At 43.6% G+C, this 13,649-nt stretch overlaps 1 protein-coding gene across 31 annotated transcripts in view; it reads right to left on the reverse strand.

Moving 5' to 3' along the window:
- MACF1 (microtubule-actin crosslinking factor 1) overlaps positions 1–13,649 on the reverse strand; it is a 340,530-nt gene that overhangs the window by 79,511 nt on the left and 247,370 nt on the right. For all 31 annotated transcript variants that reach the window (XM_027537746.1, XM_027537756.1, XM_027537747.1 and 28 more), the window contains 5 exons: positions 12,976–13,217; positions 12,038–12,167; positions 11,005–11,204; positions 7,819–8,314; positions 5,660–7,131 (listed from right to left, as the gene is read on the reverse strand). In XM_027537746.1, the coding sequence (XP_027393547.1) occupies positions 5,660–7,131; positions 7,819–8,314; positions 11,005–11,204; positions 12,038–12,167; positions 12,976–13,217 (2,540 nt within the window). The remainder of the gene's footprint in view (positions 1–5,659; positions 7,132–7,818; positions 8,315–11,004; positions 11,205–12,037; positions 12,168–12,975; positions 13,218–13,649) is intronic.

Genomic DNA, 13,649 nt, shown 5'->3' on the forward strand with positions numbered 1-13,649 from the left:
AACTCAGTGACAAACCCAAGTTCAGCACAGGGTAAATTCTAGTTTTTCTGGATACCCGTGTTTCCCACGATGATCAATCTTAGTTGCAAATGCTACATGCTGACATGATGTGTGAAGAATTTCAGTAAACGCAATTGAAACTGCTCAGTCCTTCCTTCTGGTTGAGGATATATTCATTTGTTGCTTCCCTTGCTATCAAAATTTCCAGCCGGATTTTTGTGAAATTCATCAACACTCTCTTGATGCCCTTCCATCTGATTTTACTACCTTCACTGAGACGTGAGGCTCCTCAAGGTGATGTAATGGCTACAAGCTTGGGGTTTTGCCTGTGGTGCTGATACTGAAAATATTAACGGCAATACTTTAAAATGGGGCTGGAAAAAGTTCAACATGCAGCTAACTTAAAGGTCTTAAAGACTCCTTCACCTTCTCCCCACCCAGCTGCAACGGTGGGGGTGGAGAGGATTATTACACAGCATTGGAATTCTGGGGGGGGCGGGGAGGTGCAGAGGGAGATGCTCACATAAGGGTTATAAATACCAGCAGCCAAACTGTGAGCTCCTGGGCTGAGAACAACTGACAGCCTGTAGGCTCCCCTTAAAGGCACAGAGCAAGGAAGCTCCCTGGAGTATTTCCACAAAGGAAGTTCCTCTTCTTCAGAGGAACGCTCCATCAGCTGAACACCTGCATCAACAACGCTACGCAGAAGAAACCAGCCGCAGATGCCAGGAAAAGCGACGAGGAGATTTTAAACCAGACAGAGATCAGCACCAGGAAAAATAAGGAATCCAGGGCCTGGCCTAAGGGAAAGCTGATTTACAGAGGTGTTGCTGCTTCACAGTTATGATCAGATTACCAGAAGGTGACTTGCTACATTAAGATCTACCTTAATCAACGAGCACCTTTTCCAACTGAGTTCTAAATTATCCACAGAGAGGCAGCAATTTTCTCCTTCCTCAGGCAGTGGTTCTCAACTGAGGGGATTTTTCCTTCCAGGGGCATCTGGCAATGTGCAGTGGCATTTCGGGCTGTCACATCAGGGAAAAGCTGTTACTGGCATCGAGTGGGTAGACGGAGATCAGGGATGCTGCTGAACGTCCCACAATGCACAGGACAGCTGCCTACAACCAAGAACTGTCCCACTCCAAATATCCAGAGTGCTCAGGCTGAGAAACCTTAAGGGCATTCTTTCTACTTCCTTGGACCCCAGTTTTTATTGGAGTTGTCGTTGTTTAGTCCTGTGCTGTGCTAAGTCGTTTCATCGTGTCCGACTCTTTGCGAACCTCCAGGCTCCTCTATCCATGGGATTTCCCAAGCAAGAATACTGAAGTGGGATACCATTTCCTCCTCCAGGGTATCTTCCTGACCCAGGGATCGAACCCCGTCTCTTGTGTCTCCTGCACTGGCAGGCGAATTTTTTACCACTAACGCCACCAGGGTAGCCTGGTTTAAGGAAGAAAGAAAAAACCAACACAAGCCAAGGGTCAGCACAAAGTTGGGGGGGGAGGGGCGTGCAGGTCTACTCATCTTATCTTGGCTGCTGCAAAGCTGGCGATACCTAAACCTCCGGAGACAGACGAGTCATACCAAGTGTGATTTCCTTTCTCTCCAAGGGCAGGCAGATAATGCTAACCTCACTTGCTTTCCTCTCTGGTAAGTCTAACTGGCAAACACACAGAGGAGCTGATACTGTCTTTGTAATTATTTGAAAAGGAGTGAAATATCCATCATTGTCCAAATTGGCAGTCTCTCAGCTCCATGGCAGGCCCTGTCCTCCAAGAGTTTTTACATGTGCTCTCAGGGAAGCTTATGCTTGCTTTCCATGAGGCCAAAAAAAAAAAAAAAAAAAAGAATCAAATGAACAAGTTTATGGGGCTTTCTTGTTCTGGCTTCACAGTAGGATAGAGGTCTCCAGACACAGGCTGCAAGGGCATGCAGTCCCTGACCCTGGGCTCTGCTCAGTCTCAATCAAGACTGAGGACGGCCCTAAGGAAGCCCGCGGCCTCACCAACAGCCCCTCAGACCCACACGTCATGACTGAGAGGCCGCTGTGGGTCCTGAGGCGGATACAAGGGAGGGGCTAGTGTAAGACTCAGAATGATCTCAGTTCTTGATTACAAAACCTACACAGGCAATTTCAAAACGTCTTTGTTATCATCAGACTTCATAGATTTCTTCTCTACATCTAGAGTCTTTTTCTTTCCTTCCTAGAAAGGTCACCCTGAGGGAATTCTTTGGCTTAAGTTTCAATGAAATAAAGGTCCTTCCTTTCTTGTTAGACTCTAGTTATGTATACATTTAATACAATTCCTTTTTCTCAATAATCAGAGACTCTCTTGTTCAGGAAAATGGAATTTCCTGAAGAGATTAACCAAAGTCTTTTCCTTCCAGTTTCTCCAAACATATTCAATATTTTCTTTCATGGCTTTCTTCCTTTTTTGTGGAAGACAGAGACAGCAGAATGCAGTAAAGTGTCTAACCCAAGAGGCTTGAGGTCTTTGCCTGTTTAGTGGGAAAGGACTCTCTTCCCTTCCATCTCATGGGTCCTCGCTGGCTGACCAGATTTTATCAATTATTCAGAAGCAACTGAGGGAAAAGTCTTTCCTAGGAATAATGACTTCCAGTTTTTCACATTCATTTAAGAAGAGAATCATTTTCCCCAGAGGCCAACTGCCTTTCCAAGCATTTATCAGCACTGCTGCACAGTCCCAGGCAAGCCTGGGGTCCTCCACAGACCTGACTCATCTGTCCATTCAGACCATCCCCAGTGGAATCAGCAGGGTCATAGCACAGCCCGCATTTCCATCTCACAGATTCATACTCTTCTCTTCAGCAGATTCTGTGCTGAGAGCATGATCCCATTGTAAAAAGAAAAGAGGTGAAAACTTAAAACGAATGCTGTTTTTTAATACTTATCTTCATCTTTGTTTTTCCTTATTAAAAAACAATTTGAATCTGAAAGCTGAATCACACTACATGCATCTGGTCTGCTGCTGGGGTGAGGGAAGATGAGTCTATCGTTGGAATACAGAACACATTAACCTAGGAACTCAGATCATGAAAATGACTCAGTCCTCAGAATGGGTCCAGAAAGAACTTCCCTTGGATCAGCCTCTTGGGGTCTATGAAGTGAGATACACAGCTTTTCCCTTCTCATTGTTTTCACTTCCCATGAGTTCAGCACGAGCCCAGCCAGGATTGTCTTCCTTCCCACCTGCCTTAAGACCTTTGCCGGGAGGAGGCAAAAACTCTTCCCCAAGCCCTTGCCTTGGTAAGGTGGATCTGGGGAACCAGACTGCTGATGTGCACCCCCAACTTGAGCAGGGTACACACAGGGCACGCAGCTTCACCGCCTTCTTCTCGCACTCATCTTCCAGTCTTGCCTTGTCAACACCAGCTCCCTGCAGATAAACACGCTGGCCCCAGCCCTCACAGCCACAGTACTGGTGGTGGGAGGCTTCTCAGCAATCAGTGAAACATGTCTGCTATACCGAGCAACTCAGCAGCTACTGAACCCCGAGTGCTGCTGGGCTATACGCTAGGATACAAATAAAATACAAGGATGTCCAGGAATTTACTAAAAGCTTTCAGCAGCATCACAATTCAGAATGTCTCTAGAAACCAAGGATTAAATGAACAGGAAACAATTACTTGTCCTCAAATCCAAACACTGTATATGCTTGTCTGTGGATTCTTTTTAACATCCTAGGTCATATTTAATGCAATTTTAACAGGCTTGTTTACTTTGTTTTCGGCTCACTGAAGATCTGAAGGAAGAGATAGACTGCTCAAGACAGTGAAAAGTAATAGCAGTAAGAAATAATACCTGGTATCAGGGTAATGGGGGAAGAAACAGAAACTACATCCCCCCAAATAGACACACACACACAACTGAACTTAACCAGTACAGCTATTAGAGGCCCTTCAAAACAAACTCAAACTGCATGGTAATTTAAGAACATTTAGTACAAAGTAGCCCCAATGTGTCTCATGTCCCTGAGGATATCACCACAGTGGAGAACAGTTACAATCTGCTTAGTAATGTTAACCTGCACTTGTAAAGAAAAATTTACAATATAATGTAATGTTTAGGAAATTAGGCAAATAAGAATTAAAATAATTCCATATAAACCAGAATCTTAGTTTGATAAGACTAACTTGGTGCCTCAAAGGATAAACTTCAGTTTTCTAAAAAAACCTCATTTAGTTGATTAGACAATTGATTCTAATTAACCTGGATTCAAGTAAACTGGACACATGAAGCATGCCTATAACAGAAGCTCTGCTTTCGAGGGGCTTACAGTGGAAGAGGGAAGAGAAGCCCATGTGACACAGCAGGAAAGGCCACCCGGTCACTGATCAGGTAGGGGCCTTTCCCCGAGGATAACACCTGGGTTTGTGGGTTTGAACTTTCTCTACCTACCCTTTCCTTACCCAGGGCCTCGAGAATCCCAGCTGTGATAACTAGGGCTGCTCCACATTGCACTGTCAGGGGGTCTTCAGTCAATGTCTCGCCTTAGTGCGGAACATCCCCTAGCCTAGAGGGGTCCTTCTGAAACAGCCACCTGGATCTTGTCTACAAATTTGTGATCTTTTTCGGGATCATGTGGCTCTGACCTGGTGTCATACCACCTTTCCATCCATATTTTTAATAGGAAGAATCCTGACAGGCAGGGACTCTGAGAGAACAAGTCTGATGGCAAAGCATTTCTGTGTAAGTAGGAACAATTGCCACTGGTAACAGGAGTCAAGCGCTGGAAGTACCCTTTCCAAATCTACTCCAGGAACCAAGAAGGAAAGAGCAGGTGCACAGGCCTCCAGCAGGGGAGAGAGGTCCTTTCAGGTAAGTCTGGGGTGAAAGGCTCACCCCAAGCAGTGAGAGCCGACACCCGACAGACGGGCCCAAGTTCCGAGCCCAAACCTGGCAAATTTGCACTTTTGAGTCAACTCCTGTCGTCTTCCCCTGGTGTTTTAATAGAGACTCACAGAAGTTCAGGACTGGAAATTCTGACTCAGGCAAAGAATCAAAATATTTTTGCAACTAAGGTTGTGCTTCTCAAACTCTTCTACATGCAGAGAACTTGTGTTCTTGAGGAGTCTGGGGCATAGTCTTAAGCACTACTTGCTACAAGTGGAAAATTTCTTTGAAGTGTTATGTTTTGTGTTAATAGTTCACGAGGATTTTTCATTTTCTTTCAGAACACATAAATCATGTGTCCGTAATTTTCCCTCCAAATCTGTGAAAAAAACCCCCACACTTTAGGAAGAAGAGTCCATGTTTATCTTATGGGTTCTTATACCTCCATCTGAAAAACAGAGCCCTCAACCAACATTCACTGCTGTTACAAAAGTTAGTTAATGTGAACTCCCAAGAAATCACAAGAGAAGATTCTTAGAATAAGAAATAAGGTTCAGTCTGTCTATATCCTTAATCGGCTATAAACATTAAAATAAATTAGAATAGAGGAACATTCAACCCAGTTGGTCAGAAGTGCAAGAGACTATTTAGTCTGCAAACTGTGTGCTCTGGTGGGACGGAAGTGAGACTAACGAAACCAGAGACAGAAGTGAAGATGCGCACTCACTCGGTCTCCAAGTTACAGGAAAAGAAATACACATATCAGACAGGAAAAGGTAAAAAAACAAGGGCAAGGCTTACTTTAAAATCTGCTAATTGTTGGTTGATGACATCCACCTCGGTCCCCACGACCCACTGGAGGGCCTCCCCCTCCTCTGCTGCCGTGGTCATATCATTGAGCACTTTCAGCTTCTGATAGAAGTCCTCCACGCGGCCCAGGGTCAGCTCCAGCTGCTCCTGCCGAGCTCGGCTCCTCTCTGTAAGTTTGCTGCACTGTTTGCTCAGGGCTTCTAACTCCCTCTTGAGACCCAGCAGGTCCAGAGTCCCCTCTTCCTCCAGCATTTGTCGGCACTCTGCTTCTGAGGCCTCGATGTCCAGCTTGAGGGCTTGGATCTTGTTAAGGAACAGCCGCACGTCCTCAATCTGGGACTGGAGGCTGTCAGTGTCTCGGCCGATAGCACCCATGCCATCCAGCTCATCGTCCAGGTCTGCCAACTGAGAAAACATTTCTCGGACGCGGCAGTGAAACTGGCCAATCCCCTCCAGCTTGTTCTCCATGGCCATGCAGCCACTGTTCACTCTTTGCTTCACTTCTAGGAACTCCTGCTGGGCAACTTCAGCTTGATGGAGAAGCTGGGAAGCATCAGATCCATCTGGGGCATCCTCCACCAGACCCCGAGTGAAGTTCCGCAGGTAGTCCACCTGGGGCTCCAGGGTCTGTAGCACTTCCTGCTGGGCTCTCAGCTTCTCCAGGTTCTTGTTGCTGCAGGCTTGAGAACCGAGGGCATCAAAAATCTCAAGTTGGTGTTTGGCCCCTTCGACTTTCTTTTCAATATTCTTAAAACTTTCCTGGAACTCCTTGAGCCTCTGAGTCATTTCTTCAAGGGACCCCGTTTTGGCCTGTAGCTCTTCTGTGATGGAATCCATGTTCTGGTTGATACCAGCCTTCTCATCCCGGATGTCATCCTCATCTGTCTCTGAAGAGTTGATCAAAATGTCAGCAGCACTGTTCAGGATTTCCAACAGGGAGCGGCGCTTCTCCACCTCGCTCAGCATAGCCTTCGATCTGAGGAGATGGGACTCCAGCTGCACGGGATCCAGAGTGACCCGCAAGTCAGACGTCTTGGCCTTACAGTCTTCTATCCACGGCACCAGGTCTTCCACGTGCCACTGGTATTTCTGAGCCTTCTGCAGACAGTCCTTGAGCCTGGACTGTCTGTCTGCAGTTTTTTTACTAAGCTCTTCCCAGTGGCTCTTGAGCTCAACCAGCTGGTTTTGTAGAGTCTTCTTCTCTTCTCCAGGAGGGACAGAAAGCAGCAGAGATTCTCCTTCTGCCACAATCACCTCGTAGGAACCACTGTGCTGGTTAAGGCTCTTCTGAAACTCTTCATTCTCCTGTAGCTGAGACTGTAGCTGCTCCAGCTTTGCAGAGATTGGGCGGTTTTTTGCTTGCTGGCTTTGTTTGTCATCCAACCAGGTTCTCAGTTCATCAAACATTTGCTGGAACTGCTGGGTGCTGGCAAGAGCTGCCTGGAGTCTGTTCATGCGATCAGCTGAAATGAGAAAACCAAATTTAAATCATCAAGTCTGAACATGGCATTCAAAATGTTTCCTGGGAGTATATGGTCTAATTGTAGGAAAAGGAAACTGATGCTAACCAAGGGTCTACCTAAAAGAAGCAGAGCTAAGTTCTTTCATATACTGCATCCTACACAATCCTCACATCAAGTCTGTAAGGTGATTTGACTAAGACAAGTAAACTTTTAACTTCTAAGCTGGTAAAAAGCCATAAATGTCTTCAGATAAAGAGACAACAAATTAATAACAAAATTTTTCTTGTACAAGACCATCATAAGAAGTCTAGAACATGTTCTAATTTTGTATATATGATATATATGCATGTACACATAGAATATAAATGAGTATCAATGAAAGTACGTGTGTAACTGTACCTATAAGTACATCTAAGAGCATGAATCTCTACCTGCTGGCTGGATTTATACCAGCACTCTTATCTTTAGGGTCACGGTATATAAAGCCATGTAAAGTCATTGCTCGTGACCAATCAATGTGTGATGACCTTGGCAGTCCTCACTGTAGCTGGACAAAGGCATAGGGTCACACCGTTCTGAGTCCAAAAGCTACTTAAAGGTCACCTTAGATTCTTGGGACCACGAATCCATTCCTTCTTTTGGCTTGCCAACAATGATGGCAGCAGTGTGTTCTTCACCTCAACTCACCTGCAAGGTCTTCTAAACCTTGGAGGGGCAGGGCAACAGTCTCCAAACGCTTCTTCAGCTCATCCTTGAGGTACTGCTCACCAATGAGCACTGACAGCTCATCGCAGAGTGTCTGCGCCTCCTTAATCTCCTGGTCTAATTGCTCCACGTCAGATCGAATCTCGCTGGTCTCCTCCAGCTGCTGCTTCACAGCCTCGGGTTGGGTGCTGATGGCCGACTGGCCGCTCAGTCGCTGCCCAACTGCCTTTACTTTCTCTGATAAGTCCTGCAGCAGCTCCTGGTACTGGGTGCTTTTGACAACAGCTTGGTCAATATGGTTGGAACGGGAATTGAGTTTGTCAGTCAGTTCAATCCACTTCTCATTGATGCTCTGGAGCTCCTTCTGCACTTGGCTGGTGGAAGCAGAGGCATCTCCAGGGCCTGTTAGGATGCCCTGAGCAGCCTCGTTCAGCTGCTCATGCTGCTGCCTGCGTGCTTCGAATTCCTTCAGCATAAACTGTGATAGAAATGACACCACAGTGTTTAGATAGAAAACAGATCTAAAAACAGTGTCAAAACACAAACTGATTTTAGATTGTGCCAAGTAGTGCCAACTCCTTTTGAAAATAAAGCAGAAAACTCCAAAGACCAGGCTACTGGGAAAATGCAGTATCACTTTTAACAGCTGCTTAATTAAAAAAAAAAAAAACTTATTTTGAAAGGATCATTGATTGTGTCTATTTTATTTCTCTTCCTTATTTGTCCTATAGTGTTTCAACATCAGTTACTAAGGTCCGCCTTGGTTGGGAAAACAAAGTTTGTTGACTGGATTGGCAATCGTCAGCTCTGCCAGGCAAAACCCAGGCCTCTGAATGAGGAACCTGAAACCCTGGGTATCAAAATGAACTATGTTACTGGCAGAGCTTGCCATTTCAACTCTAAATGCCCTGTTTTGCTTATTTCCTTTCTCAAATTTCCAACAGCACATATAAAACTATACATTATAATAAAGCACAATTAGATAAAAAGCTTCTTTAAACCAAGTACTATTCCTTTTCACTCTTTTCTATCCACTGCTTCACTCATCAAAGAAGTTAAGATCACAGGCTCTGGAGTTAGACCTCTGGTTCAAATCCTAACTCCATCACTCACTAAGCTGTATAAACTTAGGCAGGTTTTTGAAAAGTCCCCAGCTTCCTTATCTGTAATATGAGGATAATAAAGTACTTACTTGGCTGTTGTTGGGATTAAATAAGAAAACTTATGGAAAGTACTTAGCACTGTGTCAAAATAAATATGCCAGGACCTCAAGGACTAATAGATATGTAAATAATGAACCATAATAGAATGTAACAGAAATTAAAATGCTAAAATGCTGACATGAACGTGGAATTGTGAAAGCAAGAAGTAAAGGTGGTTAATTCCTCAGGGGGTGACAAGCATAGAAGAAGGAAATCAGAAGGGCTTCCAGGTAACACTGAGCAGCACACAAGTCCTCCCAGGAACAGAGAGTGAGGCTGGTCAGAGGAGGGCCTGGGCACCGCAGAGGCGCGGAGACCCCCAGATCTGTGAGTGCAGCGTGCTCAGGGAGGAACTCACTCTGGGGTGGGAAGAAGCCCGGGTGTGTGGGGGAAGAGCTGGTGAGACAAACTGGCACTAGACTGTGCAAAGCCTCATGCACCATAGTTGGAGGTATTTGAGCTTTGTTCAATAAGCAGCCAAGAGCCATGGAGGCATTTTAGTATATTCAGATATATGATTTAAGAGGATAACTTGATAATTGTGTGGAGGATAAACTAGACCAAGAAGCCCTTTAAGGGGCTGCTGTTACGGGAAGAGGCCCGAGATGTAGCCTACTAGCATATAGAGTGGAGAAGAGAGGCTTAGAACAGTGGTTCTCAAATTGGGGTCTGGGGGCCCCTGGGAGTCCCTAAGCCCTTGCATGGCATCAGTAAGGTAAAAACTACTTTTATAAATACTAAGATGTTGTCTACCTTTTACGATTCTTATTTTCTCACGACATCGGCTATCATGACAGACTGAATGCAGAGGCAGATATGAAAATCTATGAGACTATTCTATTAAGTGAGACATTAAAAAGTTATTTATTTATTTTTATTTTTTATATTTATATTTGGCCACAGCTTGCGGGATCTTAGTTTCCTGACTAGAGTCTGAATCTGGGCCCTCGGCAGTGAGAGCACCGAGTCCTAACCTCTGGACCGCTAAAGAATTCCCAAGTCAGACAACATTAAAGAGATTTGCAAAGATATAAAATAACGCCATTCTCATGCAATTTTATATATTTTGGAAAATATTCTTTTTTCACAAAAATGTTTATCTATGTTAGTGTTATGGTTATATCACTATAATTTTAAAAAGTAATTTATAAATGCACATTTAAAAAATTCCCCAGTGTTTTCATACAGTTAAAATGTATAGATATCAGTAGATGAACACAAGCTTTTCGGGATCCTCAATAATTTTTAAGAGGGTAAAAGGATTTTGAGAGCAAAATGTTTACTTTTGGAATGGAAACCAAAGGATTAGAAAACCACTGGATTAGAAAATTTGTAAGTAGACTAAATCGAACTTGGTAATTAATTGGAAGCAGGGACTAAGAGAAAGGGTTCTTTCAAAAATTAGTTTTAGGGGACTTAGTGGGTGGTCAGAAGATACAGAACAAGTTTAGGGAAGGATACAGAACAAGGAAATGTTCTAGGCAGGATTTCATCAGAAATGACACAAGGGACCAACCTAAATCTCACAGATGTGAGATGTGACATAAGGGGACCAACCTACAGCTCACAGATCCTCAGGGTCTCGGGTCCTGAGGTCTGATCAGCAGAAAATCTGTAAGTAAAGCCAGCAGACATAAAACCCTGCACGAAGTAATGCGAATCACTACCACTGGGGATTGAAAGTAACATATGATTCTAACATTTAGTCAGAAGTGCCCATTCTACCATCTGCTCATCTTACTGCCTCGGTCAACAATATCAAAAATACAGTTATTGAACATTTGCTATTTGATAGGCACCATGATAAAGACCATACAAGCATCTCATTTAAAGTGAGGAAGTAGAGACTCCGAGAGGTTAAATGACTTGTCCAGGGTCATGTGAATCTATCTGTTGAGAGCAGCATTCAAACCCAGGTTCGTGTGCCTCTGAGTTCTTGGCTCGAAAGCTGTCAGGAACTGCTCACCTGGACCTGTTGCTTTTGTGCATTCAGCATGTTGGGGTCAATAGACAGGGGGCCCAGCACCCCCATCATCAGCTCTTTCTCCATCAGCCAGGGCCGGAGCTGGGATTCTGCAGCCTGGAAGCAGGCCAGATGACTTGCAGATTCCTCCAGCTGCCTTTGCCGAGCCATTGTCACCTCGGTGGCCCTTTCCCATCGGGAATCTGTAGAGAGGAAATGAGAGAATGGATTCCTTTATCCTCATCAGCCACTAGCCTGGTCCCTAATATTCTACAGGAAATGACCCCTGGAGCATTATTTAATTTTTTTAAGTTAAAAATAACCTGCATTTAATTTTAACTAAAGTCACAAACAGTTTTGATTCATGACTATGGTGGTGGTTATATGAAACTACCCATGGGATAAAACTTCAGAGAAGTACATACGTACACAATACATGTAAAATACCTTATGCAACATATATATTATTTTATAAGCTGTTTTTAAACTTACTAATTAAGAACAGGACATTTTTCATGCCAGAAATTTTTTCATACCAGTACACATTCACCTACATCATTTATAGTTCCATAGTATGAGTATAGCATGTGTGCGTGTGTGTTAGCAGCTCAGTCATGTCCAGCTCTTTGTGACCCCGATGGACTGTAGCCCATCAGGCTCCTCTGTCCATGGGATTTTCCAGGCAAGAATACTGGAGTGGGTTGCCATTTTCTTCTCCACGAGTATAGCATAATTTATCTAACTCTTTCATTGAATGTTTAGGTTATTTCCTGTTTTTAATTTTTATCATCAATGCTCTCTTTGTCACAGAAAGACTGTCAGTTTGACTTGCCCAAAGAAGCCAAACTTCTGACACCTTGAGTGGAATCTCTGAATTTTTTCCATGATCAGGTTCATTCTCTAACCCTACCTGCCCTTCTTACTGGCTTATGACAATTAACAAAAAATAATTCTTGTTTACTGGATATTCTGAAAGCCTATATTTGTTTGAGGACAAGCAATTTAGTGAATTTGTAACACCCCTGTGATAACATACTGAGCTCCTCTTGCATTTTCTTCCAGTTTTCTGCTTCTTGTGAGTTGGGATATGTTATCAGTAATCCAGCCAGAGCTTCCTTTACATTTTGGACTTTTGGAGAATTCTGTTCCAATTCAGCCAGGAAGGCCTAGGAGAAAGACCATTACACACACCATGAGATTTCTGGACAGGAAACAAAGCTTGGAGTGTAGAGGAAATGATGGAAAGATGGGGCAGCAATTACAGGCTCAACTTCTGATTCTCTCCATGACTTGTTTCATGACTTTAAGATACCTAACCTTTCTGCTTGAATTTTTACTTAAAAGGAAAAGCCAGATGGCAAGATCGGAATTCCTTTTATGTAACATACATTAGTAACTATAAGAAAATAACTAATCCCTATAAACTAAAAGTGTCAGGAATTGATCCTGACCATGATGATGGTAACAGTGATGCTTATGCCGATGTAAAAGTTGATATGCTAGGCTCAAAGGGAATATTCAAATTTGGGGAGAAAGTTGTTTACCGAATTTTTTACATGGTCTTATTTCTTCCACCATTTTCTATAGTCCTACATGTCAATCTTAAGAATGAACTGCAATCATGGCAGTTTAGATCCCTCTAAATTGTGCTTTGATGGGATGTTTTGGCTATACCATCACATAGAAAATGAGATCCCATTTTCTGAACTGATGCTTCTGAGGAGGGCTATTGTCCTTATTCTCCTTCTGCAAACAGATCTGGTTTTGTTTCTCAATCTGATTTGTAACAATTTCTAATTTCATAGGCAAGAAAATTCTCTGGGAGAATTTAGGCATTTGAAAATCAAACACTCTGCTCATCATGACTGGGTGGTTGGCCATGTCTCCTTCTCAGGCCCCTGGGCTCAGGCAGGAACACTAGTACAACAGCCTTTTCCTCTTAGTATTGAGATGCAGCTATTGTGAACACAGTACCTTGTTAGACTCAGCCTGGGCTCTCACTGTCTCTGTCTTGGTTGGAGATGAAGAGGTGTCCATGCCTTTCAGGACTTCCTCTTTTGATTCCAGCCACTGCAGCACCGAACTTGCCTCCTTCTGAACTTCTTGCATTCTGCTCAGGACAGCCTGAAGGCTTTCCTGCCGTTCCCGAAGCACGCCCCCAAGTTTCTCATATTTCAAGTTTATATCTGACATGTCACACTGGATTTCCGTCAGATCTAGCATCACAGAAACAGAAATCAGACTGGGAATAGCTCTCAAGTATCCCCACTGGTTCCTCACTAAATTATTCATCAGGATTAAGTATCTCTCCCACTTTTTCTAGTGAACTAGAGATTATCTTCCTGCTAAATCACATAAAAGTTCCTGTTTACAAACAAAAGGCAAAAGAGCTCTCGCTAACCTGCTTTCTGATTCTGGCATGACATACTCACATGTATAAATAAAATAATAAAATACTAAGTAAACACAGGAGCAGCGAAAGTAAAGAAAGTGAAGGATCTGAGGCATTCTTCTACTTCTTTAAACTACAAAGAAAGCTTGGTGGGGAGTCTCAGGGCTAGATTAGACCGCCTCTAGTGTAACTTATTTGCATACATTTTCTTCCAAGGCTTTCCCTATTGGTCTTATCTAGTGGTCCAGTTTATTTG

Source organism: Bos indicus x Bos taurus, chromosome 3 (genome assembly GCF_003369695.1).
Source record: "Bos indicus x Bos taurus breed Angus x Brahman F1 hybrid chromosome 3, Bos_hybrid_MaternalHap_v2.0, whole genome shotgun sequence".
In the NCBI taxonomy this organism is placed as follows: domain Eukaryota; kingdom Metazoa; phylum Chordata; class Mammalia; order Artiodactyla; family Bovidae; genus Bos; species Bos indicus x Bos taurus.